This window comes from Diaphorina citri, unplaced genomic scaffold (assembly GCF_000475195.1).
Source record: "Diaphorina citri unplaced genomic scaffold, Diaci psyllid genome assembly version 1.1 scaffold1460, whole genome shotgun sequence".
Classification (NCBI taxonomy): Eukaryota; Metazoa; Arthropoda; class Insecta; order Hemiptera; family Psyllidae; genus Diaphorina; species Diaphorina citri.
Genome location: NW_007378886.1, coordinates 54,556 through 69,902, shown reverse-complemented (window position 1 = coordinate 69,902; position 15,347 = coordinate 54,556). Strand labels below are relative to the sequence as shown.

General features: G+C 38.7%; 2 protein-coding genes and 1 long non-coding RNA gene across 3 annotated transcripts in view; 1 reads left to right on the top strand and 2 right to left on the bottom strand.

Moving 5' to 3' along the window:
• The window catches only part of LOC113470238, a 3,193-nt gene extending 2,199 nt beyond the window's left edge, over positions 1–994 (bottom strand). The window contains exon 1 of the long non-coding RNA XR_003393364.1: positions 787–994. This is a non-coding gene — a long non-coding RNA (uncharacterized LOC113470238). The remainder of the gene's footprint in view (positions 1–786) is intronic.
• LOC103515997 (26S proteasome regulatory subunit 6B) overlaps positions 1–5,176 on the bottom strand; it is a 9,739-nt gene extending 4,563 nt beyond the window's left edge. Inside the window, exons 1-4 of the mRNA XM_026828513.1 lie at positions 4,923–5,176; positions 4,202–4,435; positions 2,935–3,102; positions 2,626–2,850 (exon numbers count right to left, since the gene is read on the bottom strand). Coding sequence (XP_026684314.1) covers positions 2,626–2,850; positions 2,935–3,102; positions 4,202–4,435; positions 4,923–5,105 — 810 coding nt within the window. The 5' untranslated portion in view covers positions 5,106–5,176. The remainder of the gene's footprint in view (positions 1–2,625; positions 2,851–2,934; positions 3,103–4,201; positions 4,436–4,922) is intronic.
• A 1,183-nt stretch (positions 5,177–6,359) lies between these two features.
• Positions 6,360–15,347, top strand: part of LOC103515996 — a 62,409-nt gene continuing 53,421 nt past the window's right edge. The window contains exon 1 of the mRNA XM_026828512.1: positions 6,360–6,613. Within this exon, the coding sequence (XP_026684313.1) occupies positions 6,580–6,613 (34 nt within the window). The 5' untranslated portion in view covers positions 6,360–6,579. The remainder of the gene's footprint in view (positions 6,614–15,347) is intronic.

Genomic DNA, 15,347 nt, shown 5'->3' with positions numbered 1-15,347 from the left:
AAGGGACGGGCTATTGTATTTCAGCCACATTTGTTCCTCCCTCTAACCACCTCCTTCACTTGGCGATGACAGAGAAGGTGTCAATTCACTATTATCCTACCTCCAACAACTGAACATCGAACATCTACCACCTAATGTGAAAGAGGGAAGGAGCAAACGACCTTACTATCATAACCGACGCAAACGACCTTACTAGAACCGACCGACGCAAACGACCTTACTATCATAATTGTTAAACACCTAATTAAAAAAAAGTTTTTCACAGATCATGGGTTTAAACCAGGCCATATTCTACAAATGATTCTGCAGTCTCCACTCTTTAAGCCCATGGTCTCACAGAGGACAGTGTGAGAGTGAGTGGTTGAAAAATCTAGACCTGTCTGTCATACTATCAGTTTACTCCACCATGTTCTGACTGTCTGACAGACCCAGGTCAGACCATCTGAGTGTAAGTGGTGGGCATCACTTTCTGAAGGAATACCTCCTGACTTGATTCTGGTTTGGAACTACTAAATCTTGGACACACACATTTTAATATCCAGATGATAGTTATCTATGGATGTTTTTTTACCTAGTAGGTTTTTGTCAATTAGAAAAAAGGCTTTAAAGCCAGTCTACAAAGAATGATGGATGGGGATGACCAACAATAAGCAAAACTTACCTTTTCAATGTAAATGCCTATTTCCTCCATGCTGATTCACTTGTAGGGTAAAACGCGCTTATTCTTCTATCATGCAGTCTACAAAGAATGATAGATGGGGATGACCAACAATAAGCAAAACTTACCTTTTCAATGTAAATGCCTATTTCCTCCATGCTGATTTACTTGTAGGGTAAAACGTGCTTATTATTCTATTATACAATAGAAAAAGTAACTTTTATCAGTGCTTTAATTAATGGAAAAGGAAATAAAACTTCTTGCTCTCCTAAAAAAATCTTTTTGAAGAAATTTGTGAAGTCATTTTTCTTTATTAGCAAATGGGAGGAACTAGTGGAACGGAAAATACCAGTTGATTGTCCCACAATCCAGCTACATACGCGAGCCCATAAGTTTCTCCCGTTTGTAGAAATCAGAACTTTTTTCTTTTTAATGAAAATTACATTTTAAAACTATAGGTGGGCGGTGAGCCCCATCTTCCCATGGAATAGTTCGTGTCCTGTTCCTCTTACCTTGACATTGGTTGTCTGATCAAACCCATCCATCTGGTTGAGAAGTTCCAGATCCCGTTTGTCATCGCCATTTGTTTGGCCAACGAGTAAACAACCAGTGAAGACCGATCACCAACCCGATATTTAATTATTTAACCCGGTACATTTTCAACCAATCAGAATAGGGTAGTTTTAAAGGTGGGGGAAATTCTTAGCGCGGTAAATTCAAATAAAGTAGAGAAGGTGGTAGGTAGTTAAAAAAAAAAAATACCTAGGTACCTCCGTGTACCTAACAAGCTGGGCCCGTCCCTCCGGGATTTTTTTCGCTCCTGGGGCTTCCCGCGGTTGTGCATGCGGTCGCGCTTCGCGCTTCCTTGTTTACGGTCGTGCTGCGCGCTCCCGGGGCTTCGCGGTTGTACATGCGGTCGCGCTTCGCGCTCCCTTATTTAAGGTTGTGCTGCGCGCTCCCGGGGCTTCGCACGGTTGTACATGCGGTTGCGCTTCGCGCTCCCTTGTTTATGGTCACGCTGCGCGCTACTCCCGGGGCTTCGCGGGTTTGAGCATAGGGTCGCGCTTTGCGCTCCCTATTACTACATAATATATATATGTCCCCACATACTTTCATGACGTAATGATTTAAAATCAAGACTAGAGCCCGTTCTTCCTTTATTCCTTATTTTTTTTCCTAACAACTACCAATATACACACTATACCTTTTATTATTAGTAACTAGGGCGAACCCGTCACGTTGCTTTCCTGATTGCCTCAACTAAAATTTTAAAAATCATCCGATGCATTCTTAATCCGAGAGTCAAACTTAAAACGAGTTTAAACTCACTTTGGGGCCATCAGCCTTAAAATTCAAATGGAGAGTTGCAAATGGGTAAAAATTATTAATTAAATGGTTGACGTTTTTATTAATTGGACGTGAATGGATTAATTAAACGAAAAGTTGCGAAAAATCCAAATCTGAGGTCAAAACTCCGAAAAAAATAACTGTAGAAGGTCGAAAATTCAATTTTCATTTTCCGTTCTAACGAAAGAATTCAAAGATGTGTGTGTGACGTCAGATTTCACGTCAAAATGCGCAGAAATGCTTGCGCACAAACAAACGAAGCGGGTGACGCGGGAGTCATGAATTATGACGTCATCGCCTACGGGAGCGTATGCCGTGACGTCAAACTTCAGATTTACCGGTATTTTTTAAATCGATTTATCTCTGTATCTAGAAGTTGTAGAAGAAAAAGAAAAATTCCGTTCTTCCTTATTTTTCTGCTCTATGACTTTGAAACATCTCCCAAGTATTTTTTACGTCACCCATTTCATCAAACTCTGGATTATGGACACGGAAAGTAAAGTAACTCTGGATTAATTGAAAACTCTTTGTGGGAAGTTCGGGCATCAAGCAGACCACTCATCCCTAGGTATGTGGATGCTGAGAGCTGATAAAATAAATAATTCAATCACATGTCTCACCTCTTGACAAATAGCGTTGATATCAGCACCGGATATTCTATCAGGTCTTGCTACATAGTCCTCTAGGTCCACCTCATCCGATAAGTTCATCTTAGCCGTGATCGTGGAGAATACAAGTCGCTTCTGCCGTCTGTCGGGCAGAGGGAATTCTATCTTCCTATCTAGACGACCAGGACGTAACAGGGCCGGGTCTAGAGTGTCCGCTCGGTTTGTAGCCATGATAACCTGAGGGAAATAGAATATAATATATCTTGCTTATACCAGAATGAGACTGAAAAGTCCCTTTATGTCGGCATCAGCAGTATAAACTTGCAAATTTCCAATGTTTAACATAAAGTTCATCTTAGCCGTGATCGTGGAGAATACAAGTCGCTTCTGCCGTCTGTCGGGCAGAGGGAATTCTATCTTCCTATCTAGACGACCAGGACGTAACAGGGCCGGGTCTAGAGTGTCCGCTCGGTTTGTAGCCATGATAACCTGAGGGAAATATAATATAATATATCTTGCTTATACCAGAATGAGACTGAAAAGTCCCTTTATGTCGGCATCAGCAGTATAAACTTGCAATTATCCAATGTTCAACATAACTAAAGAAACAATGTCCAAGTCAAGTCATAAAATTTAGCGTAGTGTAACGGCAAACGACATTTGTGACAGGCATGCTCAACACAATTAAAATTCCATTAAAAATTCCTATATTAGAAAGGAGAGCAAAGAACTACGCAATTTGAACACGAAATTTTTCGACTTTTTTCACCTTTCAAAGTGGAAACTGGTGAGAAATTCGGGACGTCAAAAAACGGACCACGGAGAATAGACGGAAGGGCGCAACGAATAAGAAGAGAAAGAAGAAGATTGTTAAAAATAGACTGACACAAACATGAGAGAGTTGGAGAGTAAATAATTGTCATTTCGCCAAATACATATTATTTCTTAAAACGAAATCCATAGAATTCTTTATGTTGACTGACGATCATACGCTTAGGTGATGCTTCATACGCCATACCTGTATAGTCACCTAGTTAGCTATATGGTTTTGGGTTTTTCCAATAAAGCATCATCTGTGGCGATCACTGATAACACTGATAAGAGTGGTAAACAGAGAAATTCAAATGTCATATTGCCATGGCTCCATACTATTTTGCCATTTTTTAGCAAAATTTGGAAAAATGCCATAAAAAGCCTTATTTTGCCATGTTTTGAAAAAATAAATGCCATATTTTCCCAAAATAAGTGTCATATTGCCATGTTCTAAGGTGTCATCCCGAAATCAAAGAGAAGAATAATAGGAGAGAAGAACCCAGCCGTTTCAAGAACGAACCTTATCTGTTTAGGATAAATTTCGCCTCGGGCGGAAATCATGCCGACAACTTATGGCCGATCTTACCACTGAGAGTTAACATAGAGTCAAGGGCGTTTTTTTTACGTCACCCATTTCATCAAACTCTGGATTAAGGACACGGAAAGTAAAGTAACTCTGGATTAATTGAAAACTCTTTGTGGGAAAATCGGGCATCAAGCAGACCACTCATCCCTAGGTAGATGCTGAAAGCTGATAAATAAATAATTCAATCACATGTCTCACCTCTTGACAAATAGCGTTGATATCAGCACCGGATATTCTATCAGGTCTTGCTACATAGTCCTCTAGGTCCACCTCATCCGATAAGTTCATCTTAGCCGTGATCGTGGAGAATACAAGTCGCTTCTGCCGTCTGTCGGGCAGAGGGAATTCTATCTTCCTATCTAGACGACCGGGACGTAATAGGGCCGGGTCTAGAGTGTCTGCTCGGTTTGTAGCCATGATAACCTGAGGGAAATAGAATATAATATAATATATCTTGCTTATACCAGAATGAGACTGAAAAGTCCCTTTATGTCGGCATCAGCAGTATAAACTTGCTAAAGAAACAATGTCCAAGTCAAGTCATAAAATTTAGCGTAGTGTAACGGGAAACGACATTTGTGACAAGCATGCTCAACACAATTAAAATTCCATTAAAAATTCCTATTGAGAAGACAAAGAAGAGATGTAAGAATTATTCCCAAGAAACTCATTGACCAAGTGGTCCATTGAGAAGAGTAACTTTTATGACTCATTCATTCTGTATGTACAATTGTACAACTCTTGTCACTTACCTTGACATTTTTACTTCTTTTTTTCTTCTTCTTCTTCTTCTTCTTCAATTTATAGAAATCAGAACTTTTTTCTTTTTAATGAAAATTACATTTTAAAACTATAGGTGGGCGGTGAGCCCCATCTTCCCATGGAATAGTTCACGTCCTGTTCCTCTTACCTTGACATTGGTTGTCTGATCAAACCCATCCATCTGGTTGAGAAGTTCCAGCAGGATTCTCTGTACCTCCCTATCGGCTCCAGTCTGGGCATCAAACCGCTTGGTGGCAATAGCGTCGATTTCATCAATAAAGATAATAGCCGGGGAGTTTTCCTTGGCCAATCGGAATACATCACGTACCATACGGGGTCCCTCACCCAGGTACTTCTGTACGAACTCGGACCCTACCACACGGATGAATGCGGCTGGAACAGGCGGACATAAATGGAAATTTAGGGAGAAGAGTAACTTTTATGACTCATTCATTCTGTATGTACAATTGTACAACTCTTGTCACTTACCTTGACATTTTTACTTCTTTTTTTTTTTCTTCTTCAATTTATAGAAATCAGAACTTTTTTTTAAAAATGAAAATTACATTTTAAAACTAAAACTATAGGTGGGCGGTGAGCCCCATCTTCCCATGGAATAGTTCACGTCCTGTTCCTCTTACCTTGACATTGGTTGTCTGATCAAACCCATCCATCTGGTTGAGAAGTTCCAGCAACCTCCAACCAGTACTGCACAGTCAGCCAACGAGTATGAAGGTGGGGAAAATACTCGTATGTGATTGGTTGAGAGAGTCAAAAATCGGGTACTATGTCGAAAATCGGGTTCCTCTTATCAACTGCAACAGGCAGCTGGAAGATTCGTGGGTGCTTGCAGTTTTGTACTTGGACCTTGAATTTGATTTTTGATTTGTTTTTGTTTGTCGTTGTCGGCTTGTCGGTAGTTGTGTTTTGTGTGGTGAATTGGTGATTACAGGTTTTTCTTATCAGATAATAAAATATCTACCTGTCTGGCTGTCTAATAAATTTTAAACCACTGGCACATGTTTGTGCTTTGTGCATTGTTCTATGCATTGGTGAAATAGTGCGTTAGTGCATTCAGTAAAATTAATAAAAATTTCATCTTTTACTTTATTAGGTATTATTTTAATAATTAATAATATTTTATTCTTTCTTATTTTACCTGTGATTTAAAAAGTAAAATTTCAATTTTTCAAGGTTTCATGTGTTTAATTCATTCTGTATAGCTCATAAAATAATAACAAATAAGGAAAGTAAAAAATAAGAATTTAAATCTAAATAAGTGATAGGTTGCTTTTTCTGATTCTCAAGTTTATCAGTCATTTCTGCCTTTTTGAAGCAATGAAGCGTTTTAAATGTAGGTACTGAAATAGTGCAGTCTGTGTACCTACCTATAGGTACTGCAATAGTGCAGTCTATGTACCTATAGGTACTGCAATAGTGAGCTTCATCCGATTTTTTTTCCGAATGTCCTGTAGGCAATGTAATATGAGAGTGTTCCCACTACACACGACACGATTTTTTTCCGAACGTCAAGTTATTCTTTTCAGATTTACCTTACTTAAGTACGAGTACTGTTTTAAATGTGAAATAGGTAGTTGTTAATGATAAGAAAGATTTTAAATTTTCTCAGTGTTTTTCCCACTGGAATTTGAATAATGAAGACTAACAGCAGTGATTTTCTTTAATCTAATTCTTTTATTAATTTTTATTGGTTCATGTCAATGAAGATTTGAAACATGCACTAACTCCTGAGAATGGATTGATCACCTAATAAATGATACGGGCCATAATTAATACTGTTGAACATGTCTTGGTATTCAAATGTGCTGAAAGAAATAGGTAAGTGGTTTCCCAGCCTGTTTCCTAAAAAAAATTTTTGGAAAAAAAAAGGTAAGGGGTTTCCCCCCCTTTTTTTTTTTTCAAAAAAAAAAAAAAAAAAAAAAAAAAAAATGAAAAAACTTGAGAAAAATAAATAGGTACTAGATAAAAGTATGTACATATGTATTACATACAAAAGTTTCCACTCACCCACTCAGGTAAATTGATTTGCTTAAAGTAAAGTTTTGAAGTGTTTACTCTGTCAGTTTGTATTTTTGTGTTGTCAGAATGTCAGTTGTGGAGAGAGTTAGTCTAGAGTTTCTAGAGCTACATAAAACCTGAATAGAAAACCATTATTTGAAACTAAAAGACCATCTTTCCATCCAGGGGCTCTTTCTACCTAATTCCTGGAAGGAATGATGTTGTAGATTACTTACAAGCTACAATTTTTTAATATACAAAAATCATCAGTAAAAAACTTCTTCAAATTAAATTGATCCCAAGGGCAAGGTAAAAACTTTTACCCTTGACAAAGGTTGTGTGCCTAAAGCACATGATGTGTTGTATTCCACTCAATGACAATACCCCTTAGAAATATTCTAAAAACTGTTGGTACACTGTAAAAAGGTTCCTTAATTTATTTGAGATACCTACCTATGTACTTACTTACCCTAAGGAAATCAGTACCTAGGTAAGTGGTGTACAACTTACTTACCTCAGTATCAAAGGAGGTGCACAGGAGGTACACTTGCAAAAATATAAACTTAAAAAAAAAAATCAAGATAAGTAAGTGGGCAAGTATGGCTACTTCACTATCCACCTAACAGAGCAATTATGTTGGTAAGAAGGTAATTTTTCATGAGCTTTTATTATTAAGTAAGAAGAAAGTACTTGTACTTAGTAAGTAGGTACCTACTTGCTTATTTGAAGGAAAAAATAATAAAATGTTTACAAACCTACTTATTTTTCTTACTTATCTAGGTACTATATACCATTGTGTCTATTAACCTAAGGCACAGGTAGCAAGGTAGGTACCTACCTTACTTTTTAGCCTGTCCTTCCTTTATTATTACAATAGTAATAAAAAAAGGTTTAAGGGACGGGCTATTGTATTTGCTTTGGTGTTGTCTGTCCGTCCATGTGTCTGTCTGTCGGTCTGTCCCCATAGAAGGACTTATCCAAACCTGGTCAACCTATATATCAAATTAAAGGCCTTTTTACCAGGAACACAAAAGTGGTGGTGCAAATTTTGTACAGAAAACCAAAAAGAAAGAATAAAAAAAGGTTTAAGGGACGGGCTATTGTATTTGCTTTGGTGTTGTCTGTCCGTCCATGTGTCTGTCTGTCGGTCTGTCCCCATACATTCCATAGAAGGACTTATCCAAACCTGGTCAACCTATATATCAAATTAAAGGTCTTTTTACCAGGAACACAAAAGTGGTTGTGCAAATTTTGTACAGAAAAGCAAAAAGAAAAAAAAAATAAAAATATTTTCAACTCTATTGCTTGTAGACTTAAGGCCCGTTCCCACTAGTCGCGAGTTTCATCCAATTTTCGCCCGAATCTCCTGTAGGCATTGTAATTTAAAAGAGAGTGTTCCCACTACACACGACACGATTTTTTTCCGAACGACAAGTGGAGCGGGCCTTTAAGTGGACCCAGTGGTTCTTTTTTCGGACCCAGTGGTTCTTTATGTGGACCCAGTGGTTCTTCATCTTGAAATTTGTCGCGACGACCTATGAACTTAAAGCAAGAAAGTTTTAGATAACACTTCAGTTGATAATTTAAGACCGGTTTTAGCGTTACTTAAGTACCTATGTTAAGTTACGCCGAGCAAGGCCAATAAATGGATGGGTGACTTAAGGGAGAACGGGCTCTAGTCTTGATTTTAAATCATTACATGTAACTAAAATCGAAAGTCAAATCAATAATAATAATAAAGTGAACATTAAACAAATTAGGTAGGAACATAGGTACTTACTGATTTTCTTCAACTACGATCGAATAAACTACGGGCTAAAAAATTCCCGGAGGGACGGGCCCAGCTTGTTTTCTATCTAGGACCTAGTTTCTAGGTGTCAGCCCCCATGGCGTAGTGGTCACTGCACTCACCTTGCACGCGGGAGACCCGGGTTCGATTCCCGTTATTGAGATATTGGGAAAAAACCTTCAATGCTGCAGTGAGCACCAAAGTTGTGATATAATAACACAAAGAAACTGCATTTTACCTAGTTTTAGGTCAATGATTGGTTACCAAGTAAGTAGTATGGCATATAAATGCGCATAGCGACCGGTGCCAGCATGGTAGGTAAACATTGGATGTTAGGATTATTGAGATATTGGGAAAAAACCTTCAATGCTGCAGTGAGCACCAAAGTTGTGATATAATAACACAAAGAAACTGCATTTTACCTAGTTTCTAGGTCAATGATTGGTTACCAAGTAAGTTCTTCTTCTTCTTCTTCTTCTTCTTCTTCTTCTTCTTCAACAACAGAGAATCTGTTTAGATCCAGATTCTAGAATTCCAGATGTTAAAATTTTATGTGTTTACCAGTATTTTGGTTTGCCTAATTTGCTGTGGTTATCCAAGCTCATTAAATTTTATATTCGGCAACAAATCTTGATTCTGATTTTTTTGGCAGCGGTCATGGACATTTAATAGAGTTAGGCAGTGCCTACTAGGCACATTAATTCCTGGTAGAACACTGAGGTTAAGTAACGTCCAGCGGGTTGGTATAGTTACATGAAATTCTTTGGTCGTCGATGATCATAACGTTTTCCACACAATGATCGATCAGCATCGATTGAAGGAGACTTCTTTTGTATCGGACTTTACTTTCTTTTTAAGAGGTTTGATAGAGGGAACTGTAACTGCCTAACTACTAAGGTCCTATTTTCCCGAAAGCGAAGGCAGAGCGATGACCATAACGTTTTCCACACAATGATCGATCAGCATCGATTGAAGGAGACTTCTTTTGTATCGGACTTTACTTTCTTTTTAAGACGTTTGATAGAGGGAACTGTAACTGCCTAACTACTAAGGTCCTATCTTCCCGAAAGCGAAGGCAGAAGAACGACAGGATAGGAGAAAGTCAGCCGTTCCGAGAACGAACCTTATCTGTTTAGGATACAATTCGCCCCGGGCAGGAATCGAACCCGCGACCTAGCGCTTACAAGGCAGACGCGCTACGCGCTATCCTCCAAGCGAACTAGGCTGGCGTATCGGACTTTAGGTAGGTGTTCTAGTCAATGTCGATCGACTCCGGTCGACTTGAGGTCTACAGTTCACTGACCTCTAACTCTAACAGTACGGCGTATCGGACTTTAGGTAGGTGTTCTAGTCGATGTCGATCGACTCCGGTCGACTTGAGGTCTACAGTTCACTGACCTCTAACTCTAAGTTTAAATGTGAACAGGCCCATAAGACCATGTAGCCCTCAACATGAAAATTGCCGTATACTACAAGTTGCAGTCTAGATGTGAAATAGTCCTAACAGTACAAAGAACATGATATTACCATGTACTGGAATATTAACTTGATTAATTCAAGTGAAGGTCGGAAAACAAGCATCTTCCGTAATGATGGGATACGGTCAGTTTTTAATGTTTACTAGTTAGCATGCTATTCCCTAGACTAAAACACTTGGGGTATTAATCCGTATAAAATTATACTTGTGTAATCGACTATGTTACAAGGTATACATGAGTAGGCAGGTCCTTAATAAGGATTTTAGCTAGTACCTGGATTACCTAACTGCTGTACTGTAAAAAGAATTTCTGGTTCATAGCTATGATTATGACTGTTAAAAAAGAAGAGTCCGAAAAGGGGGCCCGTGAAGCCGTGAACCCCTGGGCCTCCTCCACATATGACCCTGTTGCTAGGGTATAAGGGCCGGGGCCCCTCTGCCCCTCCCCCCAAATACTAAATACGTTCCTGTTGCTAGGGTATAATACACTATACTTACTTACCAAAAAATATTATGATGTACAATGTGTATAGTGTAAGTACAAGCTGGGCATCACAGTATACACGACATTGAATTATGTATGAATAGTAAGAACTAGCTGTTTGCCCTGAGCTACGCCACGGAAGAAATATTTTATTCAAGAATCGAACCCGGAACCCTGGAATACGATCCCGAGGCTGACTGATAGCTTTTCTGGAATCTGTGGGCCATTTTATAACGGGTGTCTGTTCTCATTCTCATTATTTAAGTAGGTATTTCTCTATCATCCATGAGTATGGAGTTCCTACAGCACTCAGTTAATCACCCAGTAATCCCCACTCCAATCGGGCTTATCATACATACTTAAGTAGTTGTCCTTGGATAATTCGGAAAGACATACATACAAACGTAAGTAGTTCATATTTCCCTTGAATAGATTGATCAGCTTATCACCTTTGATTAGGTGAGGCATTGACGAAGATGAGGTTAGACTCAAACAATCTTGAATTTGATCTGATAAGAGTACACGTAACTACATAATGATGTAGATATGTAATTTTGAAGGCCATGGGAACAAGATAAATCCTAGAATATTATTAAATTAATTAATTTTAATCAATGCCTTGTCACAAATATGCCCAATTTGCGAAATATATGCGAAATATATTTTCCTTAAAAACAATACAGACGCATAATAATTATCATATAATCTCGTGTATTAATTATACACCAAATTAGGTATATGACTTAGCATGGACTCGCACCACCAACCTCCAGATGCGAAGTCCACCGCCACTACACCACTGAGACTGATCTCGGAATCAAGATGAATCGTAGAATATTATGTATCAGATATTGCAGTGATTCTCACCGGGGGTACGCGAGGGACCTTTCGGGGTCGCGAAAAAAAAAGAAAAAAAATGTGTAATGGCGGACAAAACACCAACAAAAGTAAAATTTGAATTTTGACGGCTTATCAGTGCAGTACAGCCCACAAAGGTACGAATTTTTTTAAAAGGTACTGAGTGTGTTTAGAACTCAGCAGAAACGATACACATATGTAGGCATGGGGCAGTACAGCCCACAAAGGTACGAATTTTTTTAAAAGGTACTGAGTGTGTTTAGAACTCAGCAGAAACGATACACATAGGCATGGGTACCTGGTACCCATTATCATGGTGGTGGGGGTTCGTGAGATTAAACTCAGGTAAGCAAGGGGTCACACGGACGAAAAAAGGTTGAGAACCGCTGAGATATTAGATAAAATCAGAGAGAGAAGAAGTTGGATCAAATACTTCTCGTATAGGTATAAAGCTTACAAAGTTCCATGTTCGCGTAGGTCACTTCTTACTATAACGGTCACTTGTACAGCAAGGTGATCATAGTTGTAGAACTTGGAATCGGGTTTTAGAATGTAAATCTTTCCGAACCACAGACTTCTTTGAAGCCGGTTTTAGCAATACTGATGCGACCTAGCGCTTACAAGGCAGACGCGCTACGCGCTATCCTCCAAGCGAACTAGACTGGCGTATCGGAATCTTGAAATTTGTCGCGACGACCTATGAACTTAAAGCAAGAAAGTTTTAGATAACACTTCAGTTGATAATTTAAGACCGGTTTTAGCATTACTTAAGTACCTATGTTAAGTTACGCCGAGCAAGGCCAATAAATGGATGGGTGACTTAAGGGAGAACGACGGGCCCAGCTTGTTTTCTATCTAGGACCTAGTTTGGTTCTTCATGTGGATCCAGTGGTTCGCGGTACTAGGTTGGTGACCCCTGGTCCGATATAAATCAAGATCAAGTTCATTCACCCCATAGGTAAAAAAAAACACGACACACATTTTTGTAAGGACATTTTTTAATGACCTTACAGAGGAATATAAATCACAAGCTTTATAAATTATAAGAGTTTCTGTTTGTAAGTAAACAAAATTATGTCAATAAAGAGTTCCTTTGTCAGCAAATTTGGACATGTAATCAAGGGTTTAGTGAGAAACTTATTTAGAACCTAGAAATGTACATGTATTTTTAAAACTCTAGAATTCTAGAAACCAAAGGTAGAAACACACCATCACGTCACGTGAACTCATGAGGAGTCAGAAAGATGTAGTTCAAAGTTTTTCCCTCATATTGTAGGTAATCTCTTTCAGGACAGCCACACTATTATCACGTCACGTGACGTGCAAATAATCTACCTGATGAACAAAATATAAAATCCAAATTCTACTCAAAACGAAATATGTATGTAGGTACTTAGGTAGATTCGTAATTTCGGTGATCGGTGATTTTTTTTTTTTTTACCTAGGATACTTTTCGCACAGGTCCTCGCTACGAAAGTCAAATCAATAATAATAATAAAGTGAACATTAAACAAATTAGGTAGGAACATAGGTACTTACTGATTTTCTTCAACTACGATCGAATAAACTACGGGCTAAAAAATTCCCGGAGGGACGGGCCCAGCTTGTTTTCTATCTAGGACCTAGTTTCTAGGTGTCAGCCCCCATGGCGTAGTGGTCACTGCACTCACCTTGCACGCGGGAGACCCGGGTTCGATTCCCGTTATTGAGATATTGGGAAAAAACCTTCAATGCTGCAGTGAGCACCAAAGTTGTGATATAATAACACAAAGAAACTGCATTTTACCTAGTTTTAGGTCAATGATTGGTTACCAAGTAAGTAGGTACTAGATATATCAGGTTGATGTTAAAAAGAATTTAACCAAAAGATTTTTTTCTCTTAAACCAAGGTTCAATCTTGATTAGTTTGAGGTGCTTAGGTACCTACTGACCTACTCATCAATCAAGCACTTAGGTGCCTAATTCAAAAGTAGATACCGACTTGCATACATAATTGTACAGCCTACTCAAAAATGCTATCAAATAATAACACCATTACACCAACGAACCTCGATAAAATGAGAAACTAAGGTTCAATGAAGAATTTATAACCTGTTGTTCAAACTCTATTGCATTGGTTTACACTTGAGCATAGCACAACGGTCAACATTGGACTTGAAGTAGAGTTGCAGGTAGAAAACAGCTTGCAAGTTTCTTGCCTACAACGTGTAGTGCATTCTAAAAATCAAATGTCAGTATGGTAATCCTATCCTATACCTAGAGTACTCGCCAGACAAGAGCAGAGTATCTGGATCTAGGTATGTCTGCAGTACATAGATGGTAAACAGAGTTCTGCTACGTTGCTGTGTTTATAAGTAATTCGATCATTAAAAAATCCTTTTAAGTCGTGGAATCATAAGAAAAGGAATATTTCTAATTGCAATTGCATAATCTCTCTGGTTGATTTGTTCAGGTGGTTTGGTTCCCAGTGGTGGCTAGATCTGTAGATTTGAAGGTTTTGCACTTTGCAGAGTAAGAAAGAAAGAAAGAAAGTAAAAAATCTGATGTGAACACCACACGACTTTCCTTATCCTTCTTCTTCTTGTTCTTGTTCTTGTTCTTCTTCTTCTTCGCCTTTTCCCATGTACATACGGGGTCGACGTTTTTCGTCAACCTCTCAATCAGCCCTAACTAGGGCTGACATTTGGTTTTGGCTACAAATTTTACGAGTGGATGCCCTTCGCACTTAACCTTTGCTATTTCTTTAGCAAGGGAACTTGCTAGTTTCCCTTGCTAGGGAAGCAAGGGAACGCACTTTCCTTCCTATAGGATAAGGATATAATGAAAGTAAAAAGTATGTAGGAATTTCTGGAATTAGACCCTGATTTCTCACCTTGCGTTGTAAACAATAAACTCTTTGTTCCTTATCATCTGAACTGAGGTACCTACTACTGATAACTAGTCTCTTCCATGACTTTTGATATATTCTTTTTACTTTCTATTTTTATCAATGACTTGATAACATCATCATTTCACCTAACCTACATAACCTTACTCAATGTACGACGTGGCATTTTGTAGTACCTATACATAGGTACTGCAATAGTGCAGTCTGTGTACCTATAGGTATTTTTTATCAATGACTTGATAACATCATCATTTCACCTAACCTACATAACCTTACTCAATGTACGACGTGGCATTTTGTAGTACCTATAGGTACTGTAATAGTGCAGTCTGTGTACCTACCTATAGGTACTGCAATAGTGATTTTAAATCATTACATGAAAGTAAAATCAAAAAATCAAATCAATAATAATAATAAACTGAATATTAAACAAATTAGGCAGGTACATAGCTACTGTTTTTCTGTAATCACTACGGGCTAAAAAATTCCCGGAGGGACGGACCCTGCTTGTTTTGTTTTAGATCTCTTCGTTGGCGCAACTTCCATCTTCGTTGGCACAGTCGACGTTTTTCGTCAACCTCTCAATCAGCCCTAACTAGGGCTGACATTTGGTTTTGGCTACAAATTTTACGAGTGGATGCCCTTCGCACTTAACCTTTGCTATTTCTTTAGCAAGGGAACTTGCTAGTTTCCCTTGCTAGGGAAGCAAGGGAACGCACTTTCCTTCCTATAGGATAAGGATATAAGGAAGGTAAAAAGTATCCACCTCCATTTTCTTCTCCACTTTCACTTCCACCTCCACTTTCGCCTCCACCTCCACTTCCAATAGGTTAGGTTAAGTTAGGTTAGATTAGGTTGGGTTGGGTTGGGTTGGGTTGGGTTAGGTTAGGTTGGGTTGGGTTAGGTTGGGTTAGGTTGGGTTGGGTTAAGTTATGGGTTGGGTTAAGTTAGGTTGGGTTGGGTTATTAGGTTGGGTTGGGTTAAGTTAGGTTGGGTTGGGTTATGTTAGGTTGGGTTGGGTTAAGTTAGGTTGGGTTAGGTTAAGTTAGGTTGGGTTAG